This window comes from Oreochromis aureus, linkage group 7, assembly GCF_013358895.1.
Source record: "Oreochromis aureus strain Israel breed Guangdong linkage group 7, ZZ_aureus, whole genome shotgun sequence".
Taxonomy (NCBI): Eukaryota; Metazoa; Chordata; class Actinopteri; order Cichliformes; family Cichlidae; genus Oreochromis; species Oreochromis aureus.
This window is the reverse complement of record NC_052948.1, coordinates 45235193-45262141: the sequence shown is the minus strand read 5'-3', so window position 1 is coordinate 45262141 and position 26949 is coordinate 45235193. Positions and strand designations below refer to the sequence as shown.

At 40.1% G+C, this 26949-nt stretch overlaps 4 protein-coding genes across 5 annotated transcripts; 3 read left to right on the top strand and 1 right to left on the bottom strand.

Annotated features, from left to right (window-relative positions):
* The first annotated feature begins 589 nt into the window (after nt 1-589).
* ciz1a (cdkn1a interacting zinc finger protein 1a) lies at nt 590-9846 on the top strand. Its single transcript, XM_031754465.2, has 16 exons — nt 590-758; nt 1215-1447; nt 3038-3165; nt 3327-3550; nt 3892-4012; nt 4183-4270; nt 4545-4657; nt 4926-5005; nt 5140-5346; nt 5426-5556; nt 5727-5817; nt 5916-6020; nt 6295-6417; nt 6538-6616; nt 6715-6836; nt 7064-9846. Exons 2-16 carry the CDS (start codon nt 1296-1298, stop codon nt 7532-7534), a joined length of 2235 nt encoding a protein of 744 aa, XP_031610325.1. The 5' UTR covers nt 590-758; nt 1215-1295; the 3' UTR covers nt 7535-9846.
* On the bottom strand, nt 9692-11997 carry bbln (bublin coiled coil protein). The gene is made up of 2 exons (XM_031754466.2): nt 11667-11997; nt 9692-10862 (listed from the first exon to the last, which is right to left on the bottom strand). Exons 1-2 carry the CDS (start codon nt 11743-11745, stop codon nt 10591-10593), a joined length of 351 nt encoding a protein of 116 aa, XP_031610326.1. The 5' UTR covers nt 11746-11997; the 3' UTR covers nt 9692-10590.
* Nucleotides 11998-12324: 327 nt separating this feature from the next.
* surf2 (surfeit 2) lies at nt 12325-15403 on the top strand. Of its 2 annotated transcripts, none has more exons than XM_039614637.1 (6): nt 12325-12460; nt 13180-13331; nt 13418-13521; nt 13980-14165; nt 14378-14511; nt 15041-15403. In XM_039614637.1, the coding sequence occupies exons 1-6, from the start codon at nt 12452-12454 to the stop codon at nt 15134-15136; spliced, it is 681 nt and encodes a 226-aa protein (XP_039470571.1). In that variant the 5' UTR covers nt 12325-12451; the 3' UTR covers nt 15137-15403. The 2 variants fall into 2 exon arrangements, with proteins under 2 accessions (XP_039470571.1, XP_031610515.1); XM_031754655.2 differs by lacking the exon at nt 12325-12460 and adding an exon at nt 12476-12703.
* A 2284-nt stretch (nt 15404-17687) lies between these two features.
* surf4 (surfeit 4) lies at nt 17688-26068 on the top strand. Its single transcript, XM_031754565.2, has 6 exons — nt 17688-18048; nt 20149-20335; nt 21951-22027; nt 22104-22147; nt 22830-23016; nt 24562-26068. The coding sequence occupies exons 1-6, from the start codon at nt 17995-17997 to the stop codon at nt 24826-24828; spliced, it is 816 nt and encodes a 271-aa protein (XP_031610425.1). The 5' UTR covers nt 17688-17994; the 3' UTR covers nt 24829-26068.
* Nucleotides 26069-26949: the final 881 nt, after the last annotated feature.

Genomic DNA, 26949 nt, shown 5'->3' with positions numbered 1-26949 from the left:
TTTATATTTATGTTGTGTTTAAATTTGTGATTGCTCTCAGTTTCAATTATGAAAATGTGCATTTTATTACCTTATTTTTTGACACTTTATTAAATATAATGATAATAATAATAACAACAACAACTTTATTTTTGCAGCGCTTTTTAACATACAGTTACAAAGTGCTTCACGGGTTGGATAAAATCCCACATTAAGTATAAGTTTACACAATTAAACACACAAACACTTGACTGCATACAGACATATTAGAAGAACAAGAGCCAAAAACAAGGAGTGAAAGATTAAGAGAACATTGTCCTATAGAAATTAATTTTCAGCGGTGGTTATTTGCAACATAGATAGAGTGAAAAACATAATGAGCTCAACCTACAACCAACATGACAGTATACTAACACAACAATGCAAGTCTTAAATACATGTAATGTAAACAGTGCCACCGGTGCTAAGTGGTATTCTGCTATTTAATGTTCACCTCTAAAAAGCTTTATTTTTATTAACTATGTCACATTAGCTGATAGATAAAATAATAACGACATTATTTCGAAGCCTGCTTATTCTACGTCCATCATGCGTTTTCAGTTCTCCAGGCAGCCACTAGGGGGTGACACGGTCCACCAGTTTGATCAGAGGTTATGGCTTCAGCTTTTATGCAAGTTCCACCGTTGCAGGAAAGTGCGAGTGTTTAACTCTTCGATTTGTTTTTACGTTGACAATTAACACCCAGCGAGGTTTACGTCTCTGGGGGCAGCTGTAGGAAGGTAAATACGACAAAGAGTCCCTGCAGGGGAGGTTTATCTTTGAGTTAGTTGAATGCTATGCTAAGCTAACTTGTTTGGTTCAGTGAGTGAGCGGCGGAGGCTAATGTAGCGTTAGCTTCGTTCATTTTATGGAAGGTGTAGCTACACTTCAGTTATCAACATAGGCTCGATACTGTGGGCATATTTAGAGTACCATTCTGCTTTCTTTGACAGACTAGCGGCTAACATGCGGCTATCTGTATGAAGCGGGATGGGAGAGGAAATGAAAGTAAACTTAGCAAACCAAAAAGTTCATTATTGTTAGCTCCCTTGCTAACGCTAGCCAGTTGTCATAATGAAATATGAGAGCGACCTGTTGTCTCACAGGAGGTGCGCACTGTCATTAAGTGTGCCTTAACAACAAATAGTTGGTCTGATAGCAGAGCAAGTAATCACGTTTTTCTTCCTCCCAACAAGAGACCCTCTGTCCTAAGAGGTGCCACACATTGACGGCTCTGACAACTCGTTGCAACGTAACGGATTAAATCAGAGCCCGTGATGTTCAATCCGCACATCCATCAGCAGCAACAGCAACAGTTTCACCAGCAACTGCGGCAACTACAGCAACTTTTCCAGCAGCAGCAGCCTCCGCCTCCCCCGCCGCAGCCGCCTCCCGGACACCATGTGGCCCATCACCACCAGACGCCCCGGTAAGCCTGTTAACTCAAGACCGGGGATTATGTAAGGCCCTCCGGATGACCTGTATTCTAACTGCCCGTCCCAACACCTGTTAGGGCTACATTTATGATTTCAGATATTTAATTAGTGGTCAGAAAGTAGTCAAGGTTTATTTTGACTGCTGCCTTTCATTATTATCTAGATTACTCAAAAGTTATGTGTTATAATCCCTCTTTTACACGTTGTATAAAGCGTTTGCTGCAGAATTTCTGACCTCAGACCAATGACACAAAATCACATCAGATTTGTTAAGGCATCTTCCACAGTCAACCAGTCTATAGTCTAATTACAGGTAACAGGTAATCTAATTACCTGTTCACTGTAACGCAATGCCCCGATTTGAAAACCATATAAAGGCGATAAAGCTGTCCTATATAAATAAGCCTTTTTTTTAAAGTATATTTGCTTATATTTAACTTGATGTCAGTAATGTGTATAAAGAATTTGAGTTCTATGATGTTCGTCTCTGTGTGTCAACTTAGCATCTAGACACTTCCTGCAAAGCCTTGCTGCAGATTATTGTTTGGTATTGTTTGTCTCATGTTAAGCTGTAGCTCAGAGAAGGCAATGATAATTTTGGATCTTTTTTTAACATATATATTTTTTTCTTTAAATTGTGAGGTTTTAAATTGCATTTGGTCAATTCAGCAGAAGACGTTTCTCATCGGCAGTCGTTTTCACAAGTGTTCGTGAGCTTGAGCAGTGATTCCACTACATAATCGCATAATCTGTTTTGAGTCCTGACTCTGAAGGTTGTGGTCATTAATACTGGTTTTTAGCCTAGTCCGTTGCACATGGAGATTTTCTTTGATTCTCCGGTACTGGAGAGAGCTGGAGCTTATCCCAGCTCTCGTAGGGCGAGAGGAGGGGTACACCCTGGACAAGTCGCCACAGGATTCAAAACCAGGACCTTCTTGCTGTGAGGCAACGGTGCTCCATCTTGCTAGGCTGATTCTCAGAATTTTTTAATGATATTATTTACTGTAGATGAAAGACTGGTTAAGTTCTGGCATGTTATTTTTATATCCAGGCGTGTTGGTACTTAATGTAATTAATTATGATATGTTCAACCACATGGCCTTTACACTACACATCAAATTCAGAGCATGTATTCTTCAAAAAACAATATAGCTTCTAATTTTCAACATTATTTATGTTGTCTTTCTGCAGTTATCCATAAGATGTGGGTTTTAAATAATACGCAAATTATGTATTCGGTTTTTTTTATCTACATTGTTTTGTGTCCCAACCTTTTTTGAAAGGAAGCTTTTTATTTCTCCATTTTTAATCCTCACTTAAACTCGGGTTGAATATTTTCTTCTCTTTCCTCATCCTTATTCTGAGGACGAGCGAAGGTGGCAGCAAAATCTGTCAAGCCAGCTTTAGTATGATGGATGCGTGTAAAATAAATTCTCAGGTTGTTAAGAAGGCGGAAAAAATTTCCATGGCTCTGAGGGATTTGTTATTTACCCCAGACACTCTGCCTTTAGCTTCAGATTTTTGAGAATGTGAATTTTTAAACAATAAGACATGTTACTTTCTTGTGTGTATTTCTTTCCCAGAACCATTCCTGTTGCCCCCCAGACAGCACCCCCTCCCCGGATGGTCAACTTGAGCCATGCCTCACAGACGACCATCATCGCCCCCAATCCCATGCTGCAGGGTGCTTTACTGATGCAGCAGATGCAGGGTACGGTGTGAGCGTAAAAATGGCAATACCTGGAAATCTCAAAGAGCAGAAGATGTCATGTGACATTTTCATGTATATTGTTTTTTTGTTTTTGTTTTTTTAAAGCAAGCCCTTATAATAATTAGTTTCCTTCTTTCCTTTCTTGTTGTGCTTGCGTGCAGGTAACATGCGGGGCTTTGGGATGGGTGGGCAGCAGTTTCGGCAGTTCTTCACAGCAGGGAACAGGTCGTCCCTGCTCGGGCCGGTTCCCATGGGCATGGCTATCAAGTCTCCCATCATGGGTTTCCCAGCTGCACGACCCTTCCACCCACATCCCCGCTACTTCAACAACAACAATACCACCACCTCCTCAGCATCCTCTGCCTCCTCTTCTTCTTCTTCCACGGTATTTATAACAGCGGTATTGCAGTTACTGTGTTCATTGTGTGGGTTTTTGAGTAAGCTCAGATTACCATCCGAGTGATCAGGGTTGGACAGTACAGCGTGTTTTTGATTATTTGTGTTTGTGTAAGTATCTTTGTTGTAAGCAGTGTGAATGCATGAAAAATGATAAGAATCAGGATTTCCATTTATTCTCGACAAATAAGTAGGTGCACTATAGATTCAGTGCACACATTTACACATTGTTTGAGGAATGTATCCCTCAAAAAAACTGCATGGATAAAGTTTTTGGGCTACGATGGATCATTATTTTCTAGTTTTCATGTGATCTGTCTCTGTGAGTAGGATGCTGCAAATCGACAGCCAGACCGGAAGCGGGACAGTGAGCAGATGGCAGCAGGGAGCTCAGATGAGCAACCAGCAGCAGCTAGCAGTATCACTGGAGCTAATGGCAAGACTCAAGCAGGTAGAGCTGCAATTCATCCATACCAGAAACATAGTAATTAGTTAGGGTGGAAGCTGAGGTATAGTGTTAGCTAAATGCCATGTGAATTGAAACTTTTTGTACAAAGTACTTGAAGAATATCAGAGTTAAATATTTTCTTTTTCCCTTTGGTTTGTGTTTTTCACCCACAGATGGCGCTACGGGAGGACTGGACGGGCCAACACAGCTATCTGAGGAGCAACTTGAAGAGCCTGCAGTGAAGAAAAAGAGGACAGAATGGTGGGGAAAGCCAGTTTATTGCTGCTAGCTGTATTAGAAAACTGCACTCAATATCTCTGGAAAATGTAATTTCTTGTACTTGACCAAAAAAGGAAAAAAATGGGGGTCCACTGTACCTACGTTTTTTTTGTTTAGTTTTTTTCCTCCCACCGGTTTTGAGAAGGCAAAAAACAAATTTAAATTTAAATGTGTTCTTTTTCTTACTCAGTTATTTGAAATTCATAGCATTAAAAAATGGTGGAAACTTTGCTAAACAGAAATGCTTTTTTCTCAGGTCGGAGAAGCCCACAGAACAGGGAGCTGCTGAGGCCGTCACTACGGCAAACACAGATGGGGAAGCTCTTTCCTCGGAGTGTAGCAACAACACAGAGGATGTCCACCCTGAAGGTAAAAAAGAAATTACAAGAAAGCTGCCTAAGAGAGTTCAGGCTGTGTTCAAGAGCCTTTCAGGCTCATTAGAGTTGTAAAAACTCTGTTCTTGCCTCATATGCTGCATTTCCATGTCTATATGTACATGTTTCAGTTAAAATGCTGCACCCATTTCCTGACCAAAATATAAAGAAATGAGGGGTGATTCAAGACCTTTACACAGTACTTTGTGTTATTGTTGGGGTCTTTTGAGATGAACTCTTATTGGGTGTCTCTTTATCACAAGAACACATCGCTCTGGAAGAAAGTGGCTCCAGAACAGGATCAGACATCGTCGACGCACTCGAGGAGACCAAAGTTGGTGAGGTGAGAGGAGCCTTTTGTTTGTGATGTTCAGGTCATAGAGAACATATTGTTTTTCATGTACCTAAAGAACTAAAGTCTTGTTGATTTTTATACATTTTTCATAAAAATTCAACACTTGTGGTTCTTCTTTGTAGGTGCATAGCTGTTCGCCAGCCCCGTCCCCCTCTGGCAGGCCTAGTGAGGGTGACCGGCAGGCTAATTTACCAGCAGAGGAAACTTCACAGAGCAAAGATGCCCCTGTAGCTTTGCCCGAGAGCCAGGATGAAGAGGAGGAGGGTGTGGCAGAGGGCTCCAACAAGTTCTACTGTTATCTTTGCAGCATCACCTGCCACAACCAGCAAGTAGGTTGAACGCTGAGCATTAATAATAAGATTTTAACTCCACTCTTTTGTCATTAATGTTCTTCCCTTTGTGTGCTAGAACTTCAGGAGTCATATGAACAGCATTTCCCACCAGCAGAGGATGATGGAGATCCAACACATGAGCAACGCCTGCCTCGTCACCCTGCTGCCGCGAGTGCAGGAGTCTCTACAGGGAGCAAACAAAGATGGGTCAGTTATATGCAGATTTTTTTAAGAAAAGCATAGCAGCTTTAAAAGGTGTGGAATATTTGCACGTTTTAATTAAACCCGTTCAGAGACCACCTCCTTCCTCCTGTGTGTCATATTAAGTTTGAAAGTAGAGGACGACCCTTATGAAGGATGTTCTGTGTTCATTGCAGGGAGAAGAAAGACTTGAAGCGTTGGTGTGCCACCTGTCTCACACACTTCACGAGTAGCATCGCCGACCACCGTCGCACAGAAGAACACAAGGTACATCAGTTTCTCACTACATAGCGCAAAAGTAAAGTTCAAGAAATATTAAAAAAGATTCTGAGTAGTGTTGAAAATGCTCTGCTCCATTTCCTCAGCTTGCCAGTAAAACGGACATGTCCTCCTGTGCGATCTGCAAGAAACACTTCAAGAACTCCCAGATGTTTTTGGAGCACTTGCAGTCCCAGGAGCACAGACAAAAGGTGGGAAAGAAATCCTTTTGTTCTTTCTTTTACACATCAACAAATGTTTTCCCAGAGGAAATGATGTTTCTTTATTTAGAAAATTTTGGCAAACATAAGAGAGGTTTTGACCTCCCCAAAGGAAAATCACCAGTGTTCCAGTAAAGAAAAGCTTCTTTTGCCAAATACAATACATTTATATTCACAACTATTTATATTCATAACTATATGGAGACTAATCGAGTTTGTATACATAGATGAGGTAAAATTCTCACTTCAATTTTCTCGTTTCTAGCTCCAGGACAAGGATTGTGAGGCTTTCGCCAAGCTTGCTTCATTGGGGACAGAAGGTTTTTCATTAGAAACAGAGGAGGGGACTGAGGAGGAGGAAGGATTGAGTAATCAAGGAGATGGAGAGGTGAGCTGCATATAAATTATTGTTGGTGATTTCCTTCAGTGAGATGATTGGCAAATGTACAACCCTTGGTTCAGAACTGGTTTAAGATAATCTCTGCGGTAACACATTTCACTGATGCAGGACGGCTGGTCCTCCCTTAAAGAAGCGACTCTAAACGACGTGCCCAGTGATGAGCAGTATGACCCTGACACAGTCTATGGTGAGAGAGGCACTCCTGTGTTTTTTTCCCACTCCTGCTTTCTCTTCTCTGATATTAGTATCTTTGTGATGTTTAGTTTCTCATTTCCTTCGTCACAGGGTCCAGTTTTTTAGTTCCAGTCGCAGGTTTTATCTGCAAGCTTTGCAACAAGTTTTACAACTTTGAGTCTTCTGCCCTGCACAGCCACTGCAAATCACTGCAGCACTTTGAGAATCTTAAGGTTTGTCGGTTTAAGTTTTAAGCTTAAAGATAACAACATTATTATTTTCATTCAGTTGTGTTTTGAATTATTTTATTAATTTTTTAATTGCATAACTCAAGCCTTAATCTACATGAGCTCTTAAAGGGCCAGTGTGTACATTAATCTGCTGGGGAAACAAGCTGCATGAGTGTATATCTAGAGGCATAATCCAGTATTTTTATGTTGGGTTTTTTTTCCCCCCACAGAGGTACAGAGCCTTGGTGAGTCGAAAAGGTGAAGATGCTGAAGACTCGAGAGAATCTGTCCAACCTGCTGAAGGGCTCATGCACATAACAGAAACTGCCTCAGACTGTTCGGATAAAAATCTACTCTCTGATGACACAGATTTAGCGACGAACCTTAAATCCTTGCAGCCCGTCGTCACACTCACCCAACTTAAAATGCAGATACGGGGCAAGCGGGCCGAACCTGAGGCAACCTCAGAGGACTTGTCTACCGCCTCAGCAACCATCACTAGCAACATGGACACATCCCCTGCTGAGGTGCCCGCCAGCAGTAGTGTGGACATGGACTCTGAGCCATCAGCCGCTGCAGAGGATGCCAATGAAGAGTTGGAGGAGAAAGAAGCCCCTGCAACCCAGGGGAAAAAGAACGGGACGGGGAAAGCAAAAGCCACACCCAGACGCAGGTCGGGAAGGGCGGCAAACAGGCGATGAGGACATGATGTGCACAGAAAAGAAACAGGTACAATCACAACCACTGACAGGATGTGACTAAAGAGGTGCTTTCATGGAACAGAGACCAAGAAGTTGGCGGTCGAGCTCCTCACCGCACTGGAAAGTTGGAATTAAATGCACAGAGGAACAGGACTTCTCATGTGAATTGCTCTCCCAGGGTGTGAAATTAACACAATTGCGGGCGAAGCTCTTAATTTTGGCTTTCAGTTGGAAAATGTGGGCCAGCGTCAGCCATCACTATCAGATTACACATTATTATAAAGTCATGTAGTCAAAAATAAAAAGATGAAGTAGATACTGAACTTAAAGCCTTTGTGTTTAGTATCAGTATAATCAGAATAACTAAATAGACCTTTTTTCACCATTTTTTTTTTTTTTTTACAACGAGAGCATCCTTGTATTTGATGCCCTCTTTAAACTGATTCCCGTACTTTGGTCTCTGGAAAACTGCAACTAAGCAGATTGTGCTTATTTGTGTAGTCGTACTACTACAGAAATTCATAGAGAGGCTGTTGCTTCAACAGGTGACAGACAAAATATATATAAAACATATATATATATCTTTGGGTATAATGGCCCATGGTCCCATTGAAGTTTAATTGGCTTTATCATTCTATCACTCCAAATCTGTGCATTGGTTCAGACAATGTATTATTTAAAACCTAATATTTGCTGTCCTGAAGTAAAACTGCACATAGTGTTGTTTGCATACTAACTAAAAAAACAAAGGGTATTATGACTTATACTGTATACATGAAGGATGTAGTTTGGAATTAGGAAATGCTGCTTGGCTGCAAAAAACAAAAGCTAAATGCGAGTTTTAATATACAATCAAATTTGCAGATATAGACGAATCCATAGTTTTGTTTTGGTTTTTACTCTTTTCTTTCTAAGCTGAATTCCTCCAGTGACATTTAAAATTAAGATTGCTCGCTAAAGTGCTCATTTTCCACCCTGTTGTCCTCAAGAATCGAGAGTCTTAGATGGCTCATTATCAGCTTTTCTCTTTCTTTCTTACTTTTTTTGCGCTAATTCTCTGGCTAGCTAGGTGACTGATGGTTAGTACAACCAACCAGTATAAAAGACTGGACTGATGTTAAAGTGGAGACACTGGCTAATCACACATAGCACATGGTGAAATGTAGATTGTAAGCACACTGCATACTTTTGCAGGTGTCGACATTTGTTTTTAAAACAAACAGGTCTTAGTGGCACATGGACTGAGTGAAGAAAAAAAGCTGAATCTCAGATCTGATCGCAGCCTGGTTCACAGCGTTTCATCTTCGTTTTTTTATGAATGGCTGGCATTTTGGGTTTAATTTGATGTTGCTGATGATGTTTTGGGCAACAAAAAGAACAAGGCAGTCAGCAGTGGTTCCCTTCACACTGAAAGCAGTTTGTAAGAGCCGAATGTGGTAATGGACACCTGTCGTCAAAATATAGTCAGGTGAAGAGTGTGTGTATTTTTAAAAGGCCATCAGCAGCCAAAAATAAAAGGCTTCTCTTATAGCAGTAAGGCACTTAATCTAAATGATGATTCTTCCCGTTTGCATAAGGCTGCATGCACTTTGTCTACATCTTGTTTTTAAGTTTAAACGCTCTCCTGTCGCCTCCAGGTCAGAATCGATGGCACAGGCTACATTTAGATAAAAACAATTGTTTTCCACTCATCCTTTTTAAAAGCATTCACAGCCCAATGTTATTGTTTTAAGTTGGTGCTTATTTGACTCCAGTTTACCATCATTTTATTTTAGTTGCTGTACCAAGGATAGAAACACAGTTGGGCGATAGTACAAAACTATCAATTAAAATGTAGCAAAGAGTCCTGTAGATTATCCAGAGGTGTTACTCACAGGTGAGGGTGAAATAGGAAGCACCATTTCCTTCATCATAACCAGCGCTCTGCTCTGGAACATTTCACCCTGTGTTTTAGAGAAGCCTATTATAAACCACAGAGGACTGACTGACACACGTAGCAACCCTTGTAGTCACATCAGCGACTGTCACATGATTAGTGTTGTATTCTCTCTGAATGAAGGAGACGTGATCTAATCTGTGCTTTTAAGCTCTGAAACAGAACGGAGAGAGGGAGAGGCAAAAAAAAGGGCATGTAAAGGATGACTTCAAACAAAGCTGTACGTTTCTTATTGTATTTTTATTCAGCTACTGACAAATTGAGATGAACAAACTGGTGATGTTTTCTAACTGCTGGAAGTTTATTGTATTTTTGGATGTTTGTTTTCTGTTTGGGAGTCATCTTAATTTATATTAAAAATGTCTCATAATTCCAACTTTTCGTTTTTTTGATTTTACAGCTCACACTTAACAGACACTGAACAAAGCACAGCGTTTACAGTTAGGATGCACAACAAGCATTATAATACATATGAGTGTTGAATGCTTCCTATTTACTTTTTGGGAGGGTATAGGAATTGCAAAGCTAATAATGCAATGAAACACTTGAGGAAGTTCAATTGGAGTCTTTCTCTGTTTAACAAGGACTGACTCAAATGCTTGAGAAGTTGTTGATATGAAATCTGTATCAAAACAATATTTAGGTCCAGAATCTGGAAAGATTTAAGGTTGATCCTGTAGTTTGAACCTTGTTTATCAAAGACCATGTTTTAATACCAACTTTAAAAATATATATTTAGTCGTTTTCTTGCTTTAGGACTTGGCGTTGTGACCTCCCACATAATTCTGTACAAATCTCTACAGAGCCTTTTCTTCCCAATACAATGCGGCACATCTGGCTTTAGATTTATAAAGTCTGCAGTGAAATTAAAGAAGTTGATGTAACATCCAGCTTGCATGAGAAGCTGTTTGAGGTTAGTTACCAGAACATCGGCACATTGCCAAAGGAGAAACCGGAATGAGCTCTGCAAAGGAAGAGATGTAATCTATTGCACACGCCTGCTGATGTGAGCGTCAACTATGAAGATAAAGGGTCACTAGTCCAAATGACAGCTTTCAGGAGTTGAGTCAACATTCATAATATATCTATCCCGGCTTTTTCCTTAATTTAATCTCCTGATCTAAATATTCATGTCATTCATTTGCAAGCCTTCTTTATCCTCGTTTATGTCCTCCTTGCTGGTTGAGGAGGACTCCCCATCTGCTGCGGGACAGTGCTCCTCCACATCATCCTCCTTTGGGGGGCCCAACAACTGGGCTCTGAATTCCAGTCGAGCTTGCCGATTTGACTCCATCAGTTCGTGCAGTTTGCCATTAAGAGCGTCGTTACGCTCTTCCAGGTCATCGAGGTAAGAGTTGATCTGATCTAGCATGTTGTTGATGGCAGAGTACTCTGTGGATGAGCAGCACAGGTTAGTTTGCTTTGTTTGGCAATTTAGAGAGCAACGACTGAATAAAGAGTTTAACAGTTTTAGATCATATAAATTTATATTGTTATCAATGAAAGACAGAACAATGCTATGAAAATTGACAGTTTTTGGCTTCAGTTACCTTTTTTTTTTTGTTTCTTTTAAATAAAAAAATAACATCCCACCAATTTAACAGTCCATTATTCATCACCAAGGTTATTAAAGAAAATTAAAACTGAAAATGAGGCAGATGTGAAAACCAGTTTAGTTAACTGCACTTAAGAAAAAATGAAGGTCAACATTTATTTGACAACACAACCGCCACGAAGGGCACTGGTGCGGGTGTTTAGTCAGGCAGGGATGTTTATATGAAGGTGAATGTTGAGTGTAGTTACTGTGACACCTATTCAGAACATTTTCTGACTCTGTGCAGGTCTAAGCACAACCCATGATTCAATAGTTTTTAGGAAGCCCTTAAGCAGAAGTCACTGTTTTCTGTATGACCTTCTCAGTGTCCTACATTCTTTTGGAGGAACTTTGGCCCACGAATCTTTACAGTTGCTTCAATTCATTGAACATGGCTGCTAATTACCCCATCAATTCCTACTAAAGTATTAAGGATCGACTTGTCTTTTTTATTTAAAACTAAATCACGCCCACAAATACCCCCACACGTAATTAAAATTAACCACAGACTAACTAGTGTTTGTTCTAAAAATCACTGGAGCGGCCCTGCGGCTCTAATGATTGATTAGCATCAGTTACAATGAAAGCTTTTGTTGTTTTACCTTCTTCGCCGAAATCATCTTCGTCGTTTATAATACCATCGTCAGCAGAGATGTTTGGATCTCCATTTGGTCCAGACATTGTTATATATAGAGATATATATATATATTCACGTGTACTTAAGAAACAGTAGGAACCTTAAATATCGTCAGTTATGCTATTAAGCTAGCCAGCTAGCTCAGTAACATTACTAAACGCTCTTAATGTAATTGTAAGTAACAACAACAGCGCTCTCTGGGTTCTACTTTAGCTCTATTGTCAGATTTTAATTCACAGTATGCACGACATCTCAAACAGCTTCCGATATTTGTTTACGGAACCAGGGAATTGTGGGAGAAATATGGGCGTGGTTTTGGTTCTAAAGCAAGATGACTCACTCTGTCCACAGTCTCCAGTGACTAGTCGAGTAAAACAAATGTGCTAAACTAGCCATGCTAGGAAGATTTATAAAATAGTTTTATTTACTTTTACAGGTGTCTACTTTACTGGTTTATGAACTTTAATTCAAAGCTCACGCATGCGCTCATATGTCGGCTACTCTGTAGTTTTATGAAAACCAAGCAGAGTGGGCTGTCTGTCTTCCGTAATGCTCTCTGACCTGTCAGATGGTTGCAGTCAGCTGACTGGGCTCTGTCGTCACCTTACTTAAGTCGATTAAGGTTTAGTTTCTTAAAGGTAGCAAAAAAAGGGGAATATATCAAGGACCGTGGACATTATTTCTTGCAGACAATTGTCTGCTTTTGTTTAATCACACCGGTGGTTCGATAAAAGGATCGTCTGATGCCAAATGAGAGAGGTGAATGGCTAACTTCGTGTAAGATGGGTTTTACTTGATTTGATCGCTGGATGGCGCCAAGATCACACAACAGAGTCTGCGCAGTCAGCCCACGTGTTGGGAGCTTCCTTGTTGAAGCGTTGTCGTCGTCAACACGCTGAACGAGCTGTTTTGAAGTGTTTCTAAACTATGGATGAGTTACCTGCGGACCTCAGAGAGTTCCTCGTGAATCACCCCTTTCTTCAGCTCACAGGCGGTAAAAAGGTTAGCGAGCAGATTTCTCCACGTCGCACGTGTACTTCGTGTGAGCTGATGTCGAACGTGATGCTAACCTGCAAATTGATCTAGCATGAGCCAGGTGTTCTGATGTTGTGATTGCTAAAGAGTGCTGACCAACAGCGGTGTGCAGTACTGCCATTTATGGTGTCGATCAGGTAACAAGTTAATACAGGGCCAGTATCGCCGATACTTGGAACTTATAAAGGCATCTTATCCCAGGGAGAGCAGTGTGTCATGATTTATGATAAGAATTATCATCAATTTAATACAATCAGCTACATACTGATCTTAGAGGATAGAAAGAAAGTATCGATCCTTTTGCACTAGTATCAGTCTGATGCCAGTACCAGTGTTGGTATCAATGCTAGCGATATTTGGATTGATCCACCGACCTCTACTGACCAAAACATTAACGCCAATAAAAACGCCCTATTTATACCTTCGATTTTGTACTTTTTCAGATCAAATGTACTCTAAATGGCCACGAGTTTCCCTGCAAATTGGCCGAGCTGCAGAAGTTCACTGAGGGGAAGAAATATGAGAAACTGAGTGCTGCAGCTGAGTTCAACTACAGTCAGTATGAGCCACACATCGTGCCAAGCACAAAGCAACCGTAAGGACACTACAGCTGAGTAATTTTCTGATGCCATATAGATACAAAGTGCATTCTCTGATGTATGTATTTTGTTTGTACTCTAGCAATCAGCTTTTCTGTAAGCTGACCCTTCGACATCTCAACCGGCAGCCGCACCACGTCTTAAGGCACGTCAACGGAAAACGCTTCAAGAAAGCCCTCTCTAAATGTCAGTGCATCACTTATCTCTCCATGTGCACCTCTCCTGTAGTGTAAACACTCAGGATGTTATTCATCTCAGGAGTCAGACTTCTTGTGTGATAGCCATCTCTCAGGAAGGAAAGCAAAGCTATCTGATGAGCTTATTCATTTGTTAGCACTTTTTTGCAGATACCAATCGTGCTTAATTTGCTCAGACCAAAATAATTTATTTTTTTGGTGAGCTCACAGTAGTAAGATTGCAGAAAAATAGAATTAGCCGAAAGAATCAAAGTTTACATTCCATAACGGAAAGGAAACAATACCACAATCTGTCATTTGTTACATAAATAAATAATCAGAAGGTGAGAAAATGTCAGTAAATACAGACTTGATATATGAGTATGCATAAAACACTGAGGGTATGGGTTTTTGTATAGTTGCACTGTGAATGTGATGGCTAACACAACTGCCTTATGCCTTCTCTAGATGAAGAATGTGTGAAGCAGGGGATTGAATTCGTTCCAACCAGACTGACGCAGAAAAGGCCCAGAGACACTGAAGAGGAGGGCGGTCGAGGAAACTCTTCCAAACATTCAAGCAGCACGTGGGAACCCTCATCCAGTGATGACGGTCATAGTGACTCTGAGGACAGCATGAGCGACCTCTACCCCCGTCAGTATCTCCCATCTACACACAGTAGATTCATTTGACCACTGATTTCAGGAGAAGCACACTGTCCATCAGAAGAACCAATATTAGTCAGTTAAATTGTCGAGTTTTACATGACTGGTTCTCCGTTGAATCCACATACAACGACACAGATTAGTGAAACTCTTGCAGTTGGCCTGTTTTACTGCTCTGTAACACCATGTATTTGTCCACAGCCTCCATGTTCACTTTGAAAAACCAAGCAGAAGAAAGTATGGAGGACGGAAGGGAAGAGGAGGAAGATGACTTTCAGACAGATGAGGATGAAGAAATGGAGGTTGAAAAACAGGCGGTGCAGAAACGCAAAAAGGTCTGTGGAATAATATACACTCGCCTGACACTTTATTAGGTACACTTAACGAGTTCATTCCCTTTTTGCCTTTGGAACGGCCTTAATTCTTCATGGTATAGATTCTCAATGTGCCGGAAACCTTCCTCAGTGATTTTGGTCCATGTTGACATGATAGCATCACATAGTGGCTGCACATTTGTGATGTGAATGTTCTGGTCAACCAAGTTCCAAATATGCTCTGTTGGGTTGAGATCTGGTGACTTTGGAGGCGGTTTGAGTACAGTGAACTCATTGTCATGTTCAGAAAACCAGTTTAAAATGATTGCAGCTTTGTGACGTGGTTTGTTATCCTGTTGGAAGCAGCCATCAGAAGATGGGTACACTGTGGTCATAAAGGGGTGGACATGGTCAGCGTGGTGCTTAATTTGTCCTATGGGGCCCATAGTGTGCATAGAAAATTTCCTACACCACCACCAGCCTGAACTGTTGAGGCAGGATGGGTCCATGCTTTCATGCTGTTTATGCTATTTGTCCTTTTCTCTTTCAGGTTCAGGGTGGTGGATTTCATAAGAAACAAAGAAATAACAGCTGGAGATCAAGCAAAATGAAAAAGAAACGCAGAAAAGCCCAAAATGGAAAGTAAAATCCAAACCCCCATATGAAGAGTATTTTTATATACCCTGCCACGACATCTAGTTTGGAGTGTTATTCCTGTGTCAGAATCGGCCTGACCCTTCAACATCTATTACGCGAGGATGTTTTTGGTTCCTGAGTTCCACTGGTCCAACAAAGGCTGATTTACATGACGCATAGAAAATGTGTTAAAAGTTCCTTTGGACTGGATAAGGTGTGTTTTCAGGTTTGCATTCAACTGCACTAGTGTAAAATATAACTCTGTTTGAATTTGCAAGAACTGTCTCTCTCTTTTTTCTTTTTTTTTTTAAACGTTTACTCCAACTATTAACCTAAAAAAATGCTTCAAATTATTCTGTTAGGTTTCCAACTTGATATCATACTACAAACTTCACCAACTACACACAACACATCTGCATCTTTTCCACGAGAACAGAGATTTATCTGACCATCGAGATCTGATTTTACTGGTTGTTGTGCACTGAGGATGCAAACTTTTCTTCAACACAGATTTGCAGCTAAAGATGGAAAATGAAAAATTTCCTGTCACAGTTTTTTATATAACTTTTAAGGAAGCGAGAACAGATCTTGTTCTAGTGCTGCAGTAAGCTTAACCAATGATGGACTGTTGTTTTTCTATATGGAGCACCACAATAAGTTACTGCTTATTAATCAGTCTCATTTAATGTACAGTTTTAGAGTTTTTACAAAATTTAACAGCAAAGAATCAGGGGTCTTATTGTTCATTTCCCTCTGTACTGTGGTGCTGAAGGTTGGGAATCTGGTTATCGATGAGCCACACAGGTGTGTTATCACCAAGATGTTGAAGATTCATAATCGTAAGTCTCTTGCATATGATCTCATTCACCAGCCTGTCAGCCATTGTCCGTACAGTGAAATTCAGAGAACTTGATTGAAACTGATTGTTTCTGTAAAGATGGTGCCTTTGTTCAGTGCCTAATACCATTGTGATTTGTCGAAGGCATGGCTGATCTGCTGTAATCTTAGTATAAATAAAGTAATTTGAACCTTATATGTACATCTACAGTCATGGTCCGAAGTTTACAAATATTCATCGAGGGCTTGAGTTGGGTAAACAAGTTCGAATTTGTTTTGGATTTTCTCTAATCCACACAGGGCTGTATACCACACAGGGGTATACATACAGGCTCAAACAGATACATAAAGTTAGTTAATAGTATTTAAATAAGTGGTACAAAAGGTTCATCTGTTTAGTGATCATGATGGACTAAAACTGGTAGTCTCTGAATAAGGAGGATTTCTTTGACATTCACTGGATTAACCAATACTCAGAACAATGGGAATGTCCAAGGAGCTCAGTGAAGGTCTAAGAAGGACAGCTGTAGATTTACACAAGTTGAGACGGTCTCCTGAAGCCATTTTAGACAACTGCAGATTTGAGGATCATCAGTTCAGACAACTGTATGTTAATACAACTTATTCAAATGTGTCACTACTTTACCAAAAAAACCGCAAAGATTTATTTTAGAGGGGTAAAGGTGAAGCTTCCAAAACTAAGAAGACTGTACCAGCTGTCAAGCATGTTGATGGTAGCATTGTGCTCTGGGGCTGTTTTGCGGCCAGTTGTACTGGTACGTTGCACAAAGTGGATGGAATAATGAAGAAGGACTACCTCCAAAAAACTTCACTTAAAAACCATACAGTTGAAATTTGGGCAACGATCCCTAACACACATCAAAGCTGGTTTTTGAACGGATAAAGCAGGTTAACGTTAAACTTCTGGATTTGCCTTGCCAAAGCCTCAACGTATTCTGCCTGTATATTTAGCAGAAAAAAATCCCAAATAAATTCAAACTTGCGCACCCATTTCTTTTTTTTTTTAAAGAAAAATATTAAAGATGTATGCTGTACATACATTAATTCCACTCTGGGTAAAGAATAGTTCAAAGGGATCAAAAACAAAACTTCCCATGACGTTCATGCTCATCATGAGTGTGTATAAAACTCTGACCACAATTTACCATACGTGACTGTTAATATCTCACAGGAGATGACGGCTCACTGTATGACCTCACTATTAAAATAATTAAATCGCCTTTAAAGCCATTAGATTATGCCTAAATTAAAATGGTCTTTTGCAGACCTGTCAAATTTATATCCAGAACTGCTGAATCAGTTTGTTCAGGTGCCTCCTGGTGCCTGAAAATACGGCAAAACAATTATAAACAAAACAAAACAAAAAATCCCAATATATATTATTATTTTCTTTTAATTATCTACTAAACAAATTAGTTTAAATATAATTTCTCTGACGGTTACTTAAACTGTGCTCATTGTTGAAATTAAGTGTGATAAAATTGTTTAACTCGGCTTATATTGTATAGATTAGTAGTATTTTAAATAAGTTATCTTTTTACAGACCCTATTAGACAGTTTACATACAAACTATAATCATATCTCTAAAAGATTAATTATCAGAAAGAAATTTTAAAAGCACAGAGGTATGACTGTCTAAGGGAAACGGTCTAACTAACAGGTTATAGTGATATTAACATCAGGTGGGTTTGGGGCTGTAAAGCAGCGCTTGTTTACTTGTGTACAGCCGTAAACAATGCCCGGCGGCGGCGCGGAGGACCCCGTACGGATCGGTATACGTGGCACACAGCGGTTGCAGTGCCATGTAGGGGGGCTCGCTCCGTCTCGCTCGTCAAATCGCGGGGCATTGTGGGGCGGAGGCGGCCTTTCTCTGAGTCCAGGCAGTCGGGAAATCTTCAAGTAAATAACGTTAACAGGGGCAGGAACAGAGCGAGCGCAGCTTGCGGAAAAAAAACAACGCACCGAAGCCGTGTTGCGCCGAGCCTTAAACATTACAGCTGGTAGTATTACATGAATATGGGGCAGGAGGACCTTATGAACACCGCTGAAGACGTGGCAGACCAGGTAACTTGATTTTTTCCCCGCACGGCAGCTCGCACCGCTAGCCGCTGCTAGCAGGTTAGCTGCTAACTAGTTTGTGCAGAATGAAGTTAACAGTTTCCTCTTGTCGCCTGTCGGCTACTCTTTCTGCGTTCCTGCCCACGGCTTCAACTCGACCTTACATCGAGTCAGCCGCTGATTTACTCTTGTTTTAATTTGGGTGACAAATGCTGGAGATGCCTGACCCTGTCATGTGTGTCGGGATGGGTTTGATAGCAATGTATTGAGTCACACCGACCATATGAAACTGGTAGCTAAATTGGCTAAGAAAGAGCTAGGTGACAGGAGCACATTTGGTTGTTCCTTCATTGTGTCAGTTATTCGGCTTGCTTCTAGCCATACGGGTTATTAACATTATTATGTTGCCAGACTGCTGTTGTGAAATCGCTTATGATGGCTACAAAGTTGTGGGCTAACCCTAACACGTTACTCAGTTAGCACTCTTAGTGCTTAGCATCGCTGATATTTTCTCTATTACACCAACCACATCTGTGCTTCTATACCCTGCTTTGGCTTTTCTCTGTTATTTATATTCATGTGATTACAACCACCTTGGCATGAGCTGATGCCAAGATAAGGGTTCAGGTAGCCTCGTGACCCTTGTTTTGCAACCACTGGGGACCATCCTCTCCACATATGTGGTTTTATATCTTCCTTGTCCCTTCGAAACGTTGAGCTCTCCGTGCTGTAGGTTACTGATCTCAGGTTTTTGCAAAGCAGAGCACACATAAAGAAGTTCAAAGTAATCAAATATCATGGAGCCAGTTCTGCATACGTTTACGGCCCTTCGTGTTGACTGAACTCCAAATCCCAGAAAATGATCCCTAATTTCATAACACCTGATTGATTTATATTTGGCCATCACGAGTGCTGTGTGTTGTGAAAGATTACATGGGAAAAGTACACACCATCTGATTTGTTTGCCTTGTAGGAAGCTCACTGAAGCTCAATGCAAGGGGCACATCCCTCACTAATGAGTACTGAGCTAGCGTTTTACCCAGACTTAACACTTCGAAATAGTGTATTTCTGTGCTGTTGCAGCAACCTTTGGGCTTGATAGGATTGGCTCCAAGTTGGCCCATTCATGTCTCGCACAGCAGTCAGAGTGGGAGTTGGTGGATGCTGATAGGCTGCTAAGACCTGACTGTGCTGATGTGGACTGATGAATAGGCGGGCCAGAGGGCAGGCCATTTCTGCTCTGCTGTGTGGCTGTAGTGTCTGAGATCTACATGAATTCTTCTTGAGAGAAGGGCCTCAGTTACTAAATTTGTGTTTTGTTTAAATGTTCATCACAGTTTGTCTTTGAAGAAATACTTTTTACTTGAACATAGCTGTGCTGTGTTGAAATATCTAACAGTAATTCTGCTATTTGCATGTTATGAGACTCTCACACCTTTGAAGTCAGTTTGATTAGCTTTATGTTTTATTAGATGCTCAACAAGATTCATTTATGAGGTAAGAACATCATCTAGAGCAGGGGTATCCCCCAGGGGCCACAACTATAACATCTGCTCTTACCAGTAGCAGTTTATATAAAGAGATCAAATTAATATTGAGCAAACTTGAGTTCAGCTTATTGGTGCGACGCTTCAAACCAGTCCCAGTTTCTCACGTAGCCCCTTGAGATAATTGATTGCCCAACCCTGATACAGAGTGTAACATCTTCATCTTTTATTTAATGTTTTTTGGATTGCTAGGGATTTTTGGCATACTACCACACTAATCTTTAAAAAAAATTACAACCAGCCTTCCACAGTCTGGAGGGGACTGAATTTGGGTGTGGCACAATAAATGTTTTGTCTTGATTATCTTATTATGATAACCATGCCCAGATGAAATTCAATTAGTTGCGCAGCTCTAATTAGAGAGTGGCGTCTCCCGCACAGTGGTGTGTTTGACTGTTAGCAGGTAAGTATATATTTATTTAAAGAGCCTTTAGGGATCTTTTTAGTGGATTTTAAGGCTTGGTGACATTGAATTCTATTTATGTAATATAGCATAATCAAAATGACCTCTTTCCATCCCTCTTCAGACCTTGTCAGTCATTCTTCCTCTCTTTCCCAGTTCCTGCGGGTAACCAAACAGTACCTGCCCCACCTGGCTCGTCTGTGTCTCATCAGCACCTTCCTCGAAGATGGCATCCGCATGTGGTTCCAGTGGAATGAGCAGCGAGACTACATTGAGGCAACCTGGAACTGTGGCTACTTTCTCGCTACATGTTTTGTGCTGCTTAACCTCATCGGACAGCTCGGTGAGTAAACGGGAGCAGTCCTAATTAAAATTGCCAAACAAATCTAGGTGACATCTTTAATGCTAGCTCTTTGATGAGATAAATAAAAATAGTTTAGTTCATGTATTGAAACTACGAGTGAAGCAGGAAGCATCAGTACAGTATTTGTTCAGCATGAACTATTACTTCCCAGTGTACACCATTCTAACTAGGCATAACTCCAATACCCCTGCAAAACATGTTCCTTCATGAACTCTATAATGTTCACTTTTATGGTAGCTGTTGTAGAGAGGGGTTGATGTAAGCATTTGGTTACTATAGACCTTTGAATTTGTCCACCATATGTATCAATGAGGACTGACTTACAAACAGAAAAACATGTTTTTATGATGCAAAAAAGATCATGATAGAATTACTTCGATAGCATTAGTTTCAGGCATCAGTCAAGTAGACCTAGAGACCAGTTGCCAACACCCTGGCAATCGCCCATTGGGACTGAATTTACAAAGGCCAGCAACTACTTGCCAGCCAGAGAATATAGTTTTTCTCTAGAGTGTTTCTCAAGAATGGACTTGTTCTTGTGTAGTGCTTTTTTTTTTTTTCTTTTCTTTTTTTTTTCTTCACTCTAATTGAGTACTCAAAGTGTTTGAACCATGTCTCATTCACCCATTCAAAGCCATTCATACAAACACTTTGTTTTTGTCTAAGTGCTTTCTATCTAACAGTCACTCAGCAACTTGGACTTCAATGTCTTTAAATTCTGACAATCATTAAATCCAGCCAGGGATTGAACCACCAACCTTCCAATGAGTGGAAGGCCTGCTCTACCTCCTGAGCCTGGACCTCCGTGACTACAGCTTTAGCATTTGATTTTAGGCAGCTTCCAACTAGACATTATTTTCTTTTGCAGAGTACTATATTAGCTTTGGATGCTTTCTGGTTCAGTATAATTCTTAATTATTTTATACTGGACTCTGGCACAGCCACACAGGTCATTCCTTTCCACCTCCCTTTACGATAGTTTGTCCTTTTGATTGGCTGCAGCTTCGCAAACAGAAGATCTGAGGAGCAGATGACTGGGACTTCTGTGCTAACAGGCAGTGCTTTGTACCTGCAGTGTCCATATTAAGCATGTTTGTACTCTTTGACATCACACATGGCTGAGAGTATAAAATAAGCTTTGCATAACTGAGCTCTTGATAAGCCTGAGGCCTTGACTCACAGGGATTATTTGTAAATTGCACGTGGTCAACTCTTGCAGGAAACCATAAAGCAGTGTGAGCAAAAAAAATTTATGTGTCCCACATTTTGTCTTTCTGCTGCTCATCCTATGCCTAACATCCTTATCTATCACACTGGCCCTCTACATCCATCCTGACCCTCCCCTGCGGATTTTCTCTTTTCCTTCAACATCCTTTTTCTAATATATCCACTATCCCTCCAGTGCACATGCCCAAACCATCTAAGCCTTGCCTTTCTAACAGCAAAGTTAATCTAACACAAATATGTCATATAATCATATTGATAAAGCACTGCAAATTATGGTTTATGATTGCATTTTGCAACGTAAAGAGAAGAACGGACCATATGAGAAGTATTCAAGGCTTAACTCTTCTTATTGTCCTTGCCCAAACAGGTGGTTGTGTCCTCATCCTCAGTAGAAATTTTGTACAGTATGCCTGCTTTGGACTATTTGGGATCATAGCGCTACAGGTGAGAACAGTCGTATTATATTTCCTTTCTTTTTAACTCACTGTGTCTAATCTGAATTTTTCTTTTTCCCAACCAGACTGTTGCATACAGCATTTTATGGGACCTTAAATTTTTGATGAGGTAGGTGTCACTGGGTGCTGAACTGAAACACAACTTTGATTTTGTCGTGCATGATGTTGTTTCAATTCAAGTTTGTTCACGAGTGATGAAGCAGAAGCGGATGCTTTTTGTGGCGCCTTCTGATAACATTTTAATTTAACTTGAATTAGAACTAGTTTAATCAATAAGGAAAAAAATATAGTGTAGGATTGCAGGAATAGAAAGTCTAATCTCCTCGTAGTGGCATTATATCAGAACGCATCACTGTTTCCAAACAGACACCAACACTTAGGATTACTGTAATTACTGTGGAGAAGACCTGTGATTTTGATTTAAACACCACCAGGCTGGATGAATCATGGGTCTCTGGAGAAATCTGTTAAATATAGTGCCACGTTTGTCTGTTTATGCATTTTGTAGGCATTTAATTCATGTTAGGAGAGAATTGTAGTATAATGTAGTACATCAGCTCTATAATTAACAGAAAAATAGTCAAATTTGATAACTGAAACATTCGTGTTAGTCAGAATAAAATGAAAATATTCTGACCATACAAGTAGTCATAAGTTAATAGAGTAGTTCCCTTACCCTGCTAATTAAACAATTATCAGATTTTTACCATTTGACAAGTTAAGACGGATGGCTTTTTTTTTGCTCATTTGAGGACATTGTGCAAAAATAACCGTCCTCTCTCCTCTTCAAGAAACCTGGCCCTTGGAGGTGGTCTGCTGCTGCTACTGGCTGAATCTCGTTCAGAAGGAAAGAGCATGTTTGCTGGAGTCCCCTCCATGGGAGAGAGTTCACCGAAGCAGTACATGCAGCTGGGCGGTCGAGTACTGTTGGTGCTCATGTTCATGACTCTGTTGCACTTCGACTCCAGCTTCTTCTCTGTGAGTTCGGACACAATCAAATACCCATACGTTCTCCAGCCGCTTCATACAGATGGTTTTCCTGTCATTAAAAAGAGTTTTATTGACATAGCCGTGAATTAACTATACATTAAGTCTCATGTCATACTATCACGACAGGTGATCAAGATGATATATATTATATTTATATGTATTTCTAAATAATACAGGAACCATACTGACTGGTTTGCATCTAAACCATGTTTTAAACTTCACATCAGAAATCTTAAAAATGACTGCTAGATATTTACTTAATCTTTACACGTTACTATTGATCCACTGAATACAAGTGGTAACATGTACGTTTCTGTAAATAATATGACCAAAGATTCACAGTAAAATGTGTCCAAATAGTCGGATATTACGCAGTAATGAAGATATGGACATTATAACAGATTCATTACGCACGCAATTGTACGGTATGTCATTTACATTTGTGTCACATATCATTTTAGTTCATTATCCTCTATAGAGAATAGTGTTTGTTGCGAACTCAGATTTGCTCAAAGGTCACACAGTCGTCACAGTCAACACTCAGTCTCTGTTTGCTCAATTTTTATTGTCATGATGCCATAAATGTGTAATCAACATGCTGCAAAAGAGGTCATGAAGAGGGTGCATTCATACTCACTGTACTTTAATTTCACTTATTTTTTTTCTGAGTTTTAATATTATTATCATTCCCTCAAATTGGAGATTTTCCTCATGTTTCACAGTCTAATTACGCACTAAATGTGAATCAGAGGATTCTCACCTGGATTTAAAGATACGTTTCATTTTATTGTACGATACTTTCAGCTTCTCCCTTAAGCTTTGACTGTACTTTATGAACCCGTGACAGTGATGTAAATTTTGTCATATGACAGTAGGCATGAGGCGTCTGTGCAGGCGTCCAGGTGTCAGCCTGTTTTGTTTTTGTCTTGTTTTGTTGTACTCCACTGCATAGAATTTACATTACAATGTTCCAACTATGCATGCACCCAGGCACTGGACTAAGTATAACAGAAATGACTACTCGGCCATCATGTCTTCAGCTGTGTATGTCGTTGCCCACAACAGAGTTTAATCAAGCCTTTATTTCCCAAGAGGCTGCCACAGCGGATGGATCCGCATATTTGATTTGGGCCACATTTTATGCCAGATGCCCTTCCTAATGCAATCTTCCCGTTTATCTGGGGGTTGACACTAAGACTACACTGCTTTGTGACCCCCCCCCCCCAAGGCGGAGGGTCTCAAACTGGGGAGCTTTTTTGTGCAAGGCCAATCTGTTAACTACTGGCTGTGATTAGGTCTTAAAGCCCAAGGTGTACTTTAAAGTTTTAGGGTAGTACATATGATTTGCTCTACGTAGATTAAAAGTGTCCTGTAGCCTTTTTATGTTGTTCTTCAATCTTTATCCTAGTAGTATAAATATTAATAAATCTGAAATATTAAGTAAATGCTTAATAGCATGGGCTCATCCTGACAGATTTACAGCACAGATTGCAATCTATCACACCTTTCATATGAACTCGCCTTCTTCCACAGATACTGCAGAACATGGTGGGGACAGCTCTCATCATCCTGGTGGCCATTGGTTTCAAAACCAAGTTAGCAGCACTGACCCTCGTAGTGTGGCTTCTGGCTATCAACTTCTACTTCAACGCTTTCTGGACCATCCCCGCCTACAAGCCCATGCACGACTTCCTCAAGTATGACTTCTTCCAGACCACGTCAGTCATTGGAGGCCTGCTGTTAGTGGTGGCTCTTGGGCCTGGTGGAGTGTCCATGGATGAGAAAAAGAAAGAGTGGTAGGCATAGGATGCACAGCACCACTAACTTCCCCTGCCAGCTGGGACAAAAAGACCCTCCCCCTCCAGTTCACCAGGGTACATAGTTGTTGTTTTGGTTTTTTTTTGTTTTCTTTTTGTTTTTTGTTTTTTTTATTTGTTTGCTAAATCCAGAGACGCCACCTCAGCTATCATCGGACTTTTTTTCTTTCCCCACCTGCTGATTTAGGTTTTTTTAAAATTAGTTTTTTTAAACTTCCTTTTCTCATGACGGCAATGATAAACGCCCGTGTAGTTCAGAGTGCAAACAACCCCCAAAAACCAGTGACTAGCAAATGGAGGAAAAGATTTATCTAATCTGTGTGCACAAGAAGAAAAGGGTTTATTTTACAGGTGTTACATGTTTAGTTAGAACTGGTTAACTGCGGCAGTTTTGGGTTCCCAGTGGATGGCGACCTTTCCCGACCATTGCATCGTTGCTGCCTGAGAACTTGGTATTGATCGGAAAAAATTTTGCTCAACTGTCCAGGTTTGTTTTTCCCCACGTTAGCCATTCTTGTCTCTCTTCCATCCGCACCATCAGTCTCAGTAGACTGATGACTCCTGTTCATGGGGAGTCAAAACCGGGTGGGATGTGCATATTGTATACTAAGTGTTGGATTGCAGTCGTGTTTTTTCAACACAGATATTAGCTCCAGGACTTGTTAATGGGCACTTTGTACTGTACGTCTTTGGCAAATGCCTAACTAGTGAACTGTTATACAATCGGAGATAAAAGCAGGGGGGGAGACTCATCGTTTGTGAAACACCATATTCTGCGACCTAGGAAAAGCAAAGAGGACTAAGCAGAGTCACTAGCCACCTGGACTTTGTCTTTGCTCAGTGTTTTTTGCCCTGTGTAAGGAAAATCTAAAAAAAAAAAAAAAAAAAAATCTGTGTATTAATTTTCAGAAGTTTATATTGTATTTTTGATCATCTTTTGTTTTGTTCTTTCTTTTGATTTTGAAATTTCATGGCGAAGAAATAAATATTCAAAAATATAACTGGCTCAGTCAGTTTTTAACAGTTACATTCTTATAAACTGGCAAAGAAAGTCAAATGAATGTAAATGAATCCTCCTTTAACAAAGTTGTGAAGTTTAAGCCTCTTCTCAGAAAACTGTAATAAGAAGTTGTTTGGACGTAACCATAAAAGCATCAGTGTTTGTTGAAGTGATAAACTTTGAGTAAATACTGACCTCTGCTGGACTGTGGTGGTAAAAGTCATTCAAGAAAGCGTTTGATCATTTGCAGCCATAGCGATAAAAACTTTAATAAAATTTTAAAACCTTACTCGTCCAGTTGATAATATGTATCAGATTTTGATAATGTCTATATTGCTGCCATGAGTTTTAGCCACTGTTTATGCGAGTTGGTGAACACCTCAACTCAGAAAATTAACTCTATAAAAGTCAAACTTAGATTTCTGTGTATAGTTTATTTATTTGATGTCAAATTAACACAGACCTCTTCAGATCTGGTGGAATTTTAAAAAAGCATTTGCAGTCTTCTATAGCCGTGTACACAGTATTGGCCCGGTTCCACTGGCAGCTGTAAATGTATAGTGCCCTCCACTTTTTCGGATGTACACACATGAGGTAGATAACTTAATTAAAGTGTATAGAATAAAATAGATTATGCTTTGAGTAGTCAATATAGTATATAAATGCAAGTGCATAATAAATGTAATTTTTTTTTCATTTTCAGATTTTTACCCAAAGCTCTAGTGAAAAAGAGACTACTTGCTGTAGCTTACCTTCCTGGTGTAGACGCATCTAATTGTAAGACATCATGAGTTTATTGTCTAACATAGGAATGAGGAGAATGTGGGAAGCGGGAACAAAACAACCTTTTTCTTTTTAAGAATGTTCCATTTTTAAGTTCATGATATGATTGATTATGATTATTTCTGCTTTCCTTGATACTTTGATTGATTTTTGCTTTAATTAAATATTTTATTGTGGAAAGCTCACCTGTTTTTAAACAAACAGCCATCAAACAAGGAAGTATCCTGTATTAAGTTCAAGCTCTTGAACTTTTCCTCTCTTTCTCCTTTTACACTGCTAAGTGGGAAAGTTTTCTAGTGATAGGAGCACTCTGTGAACTTC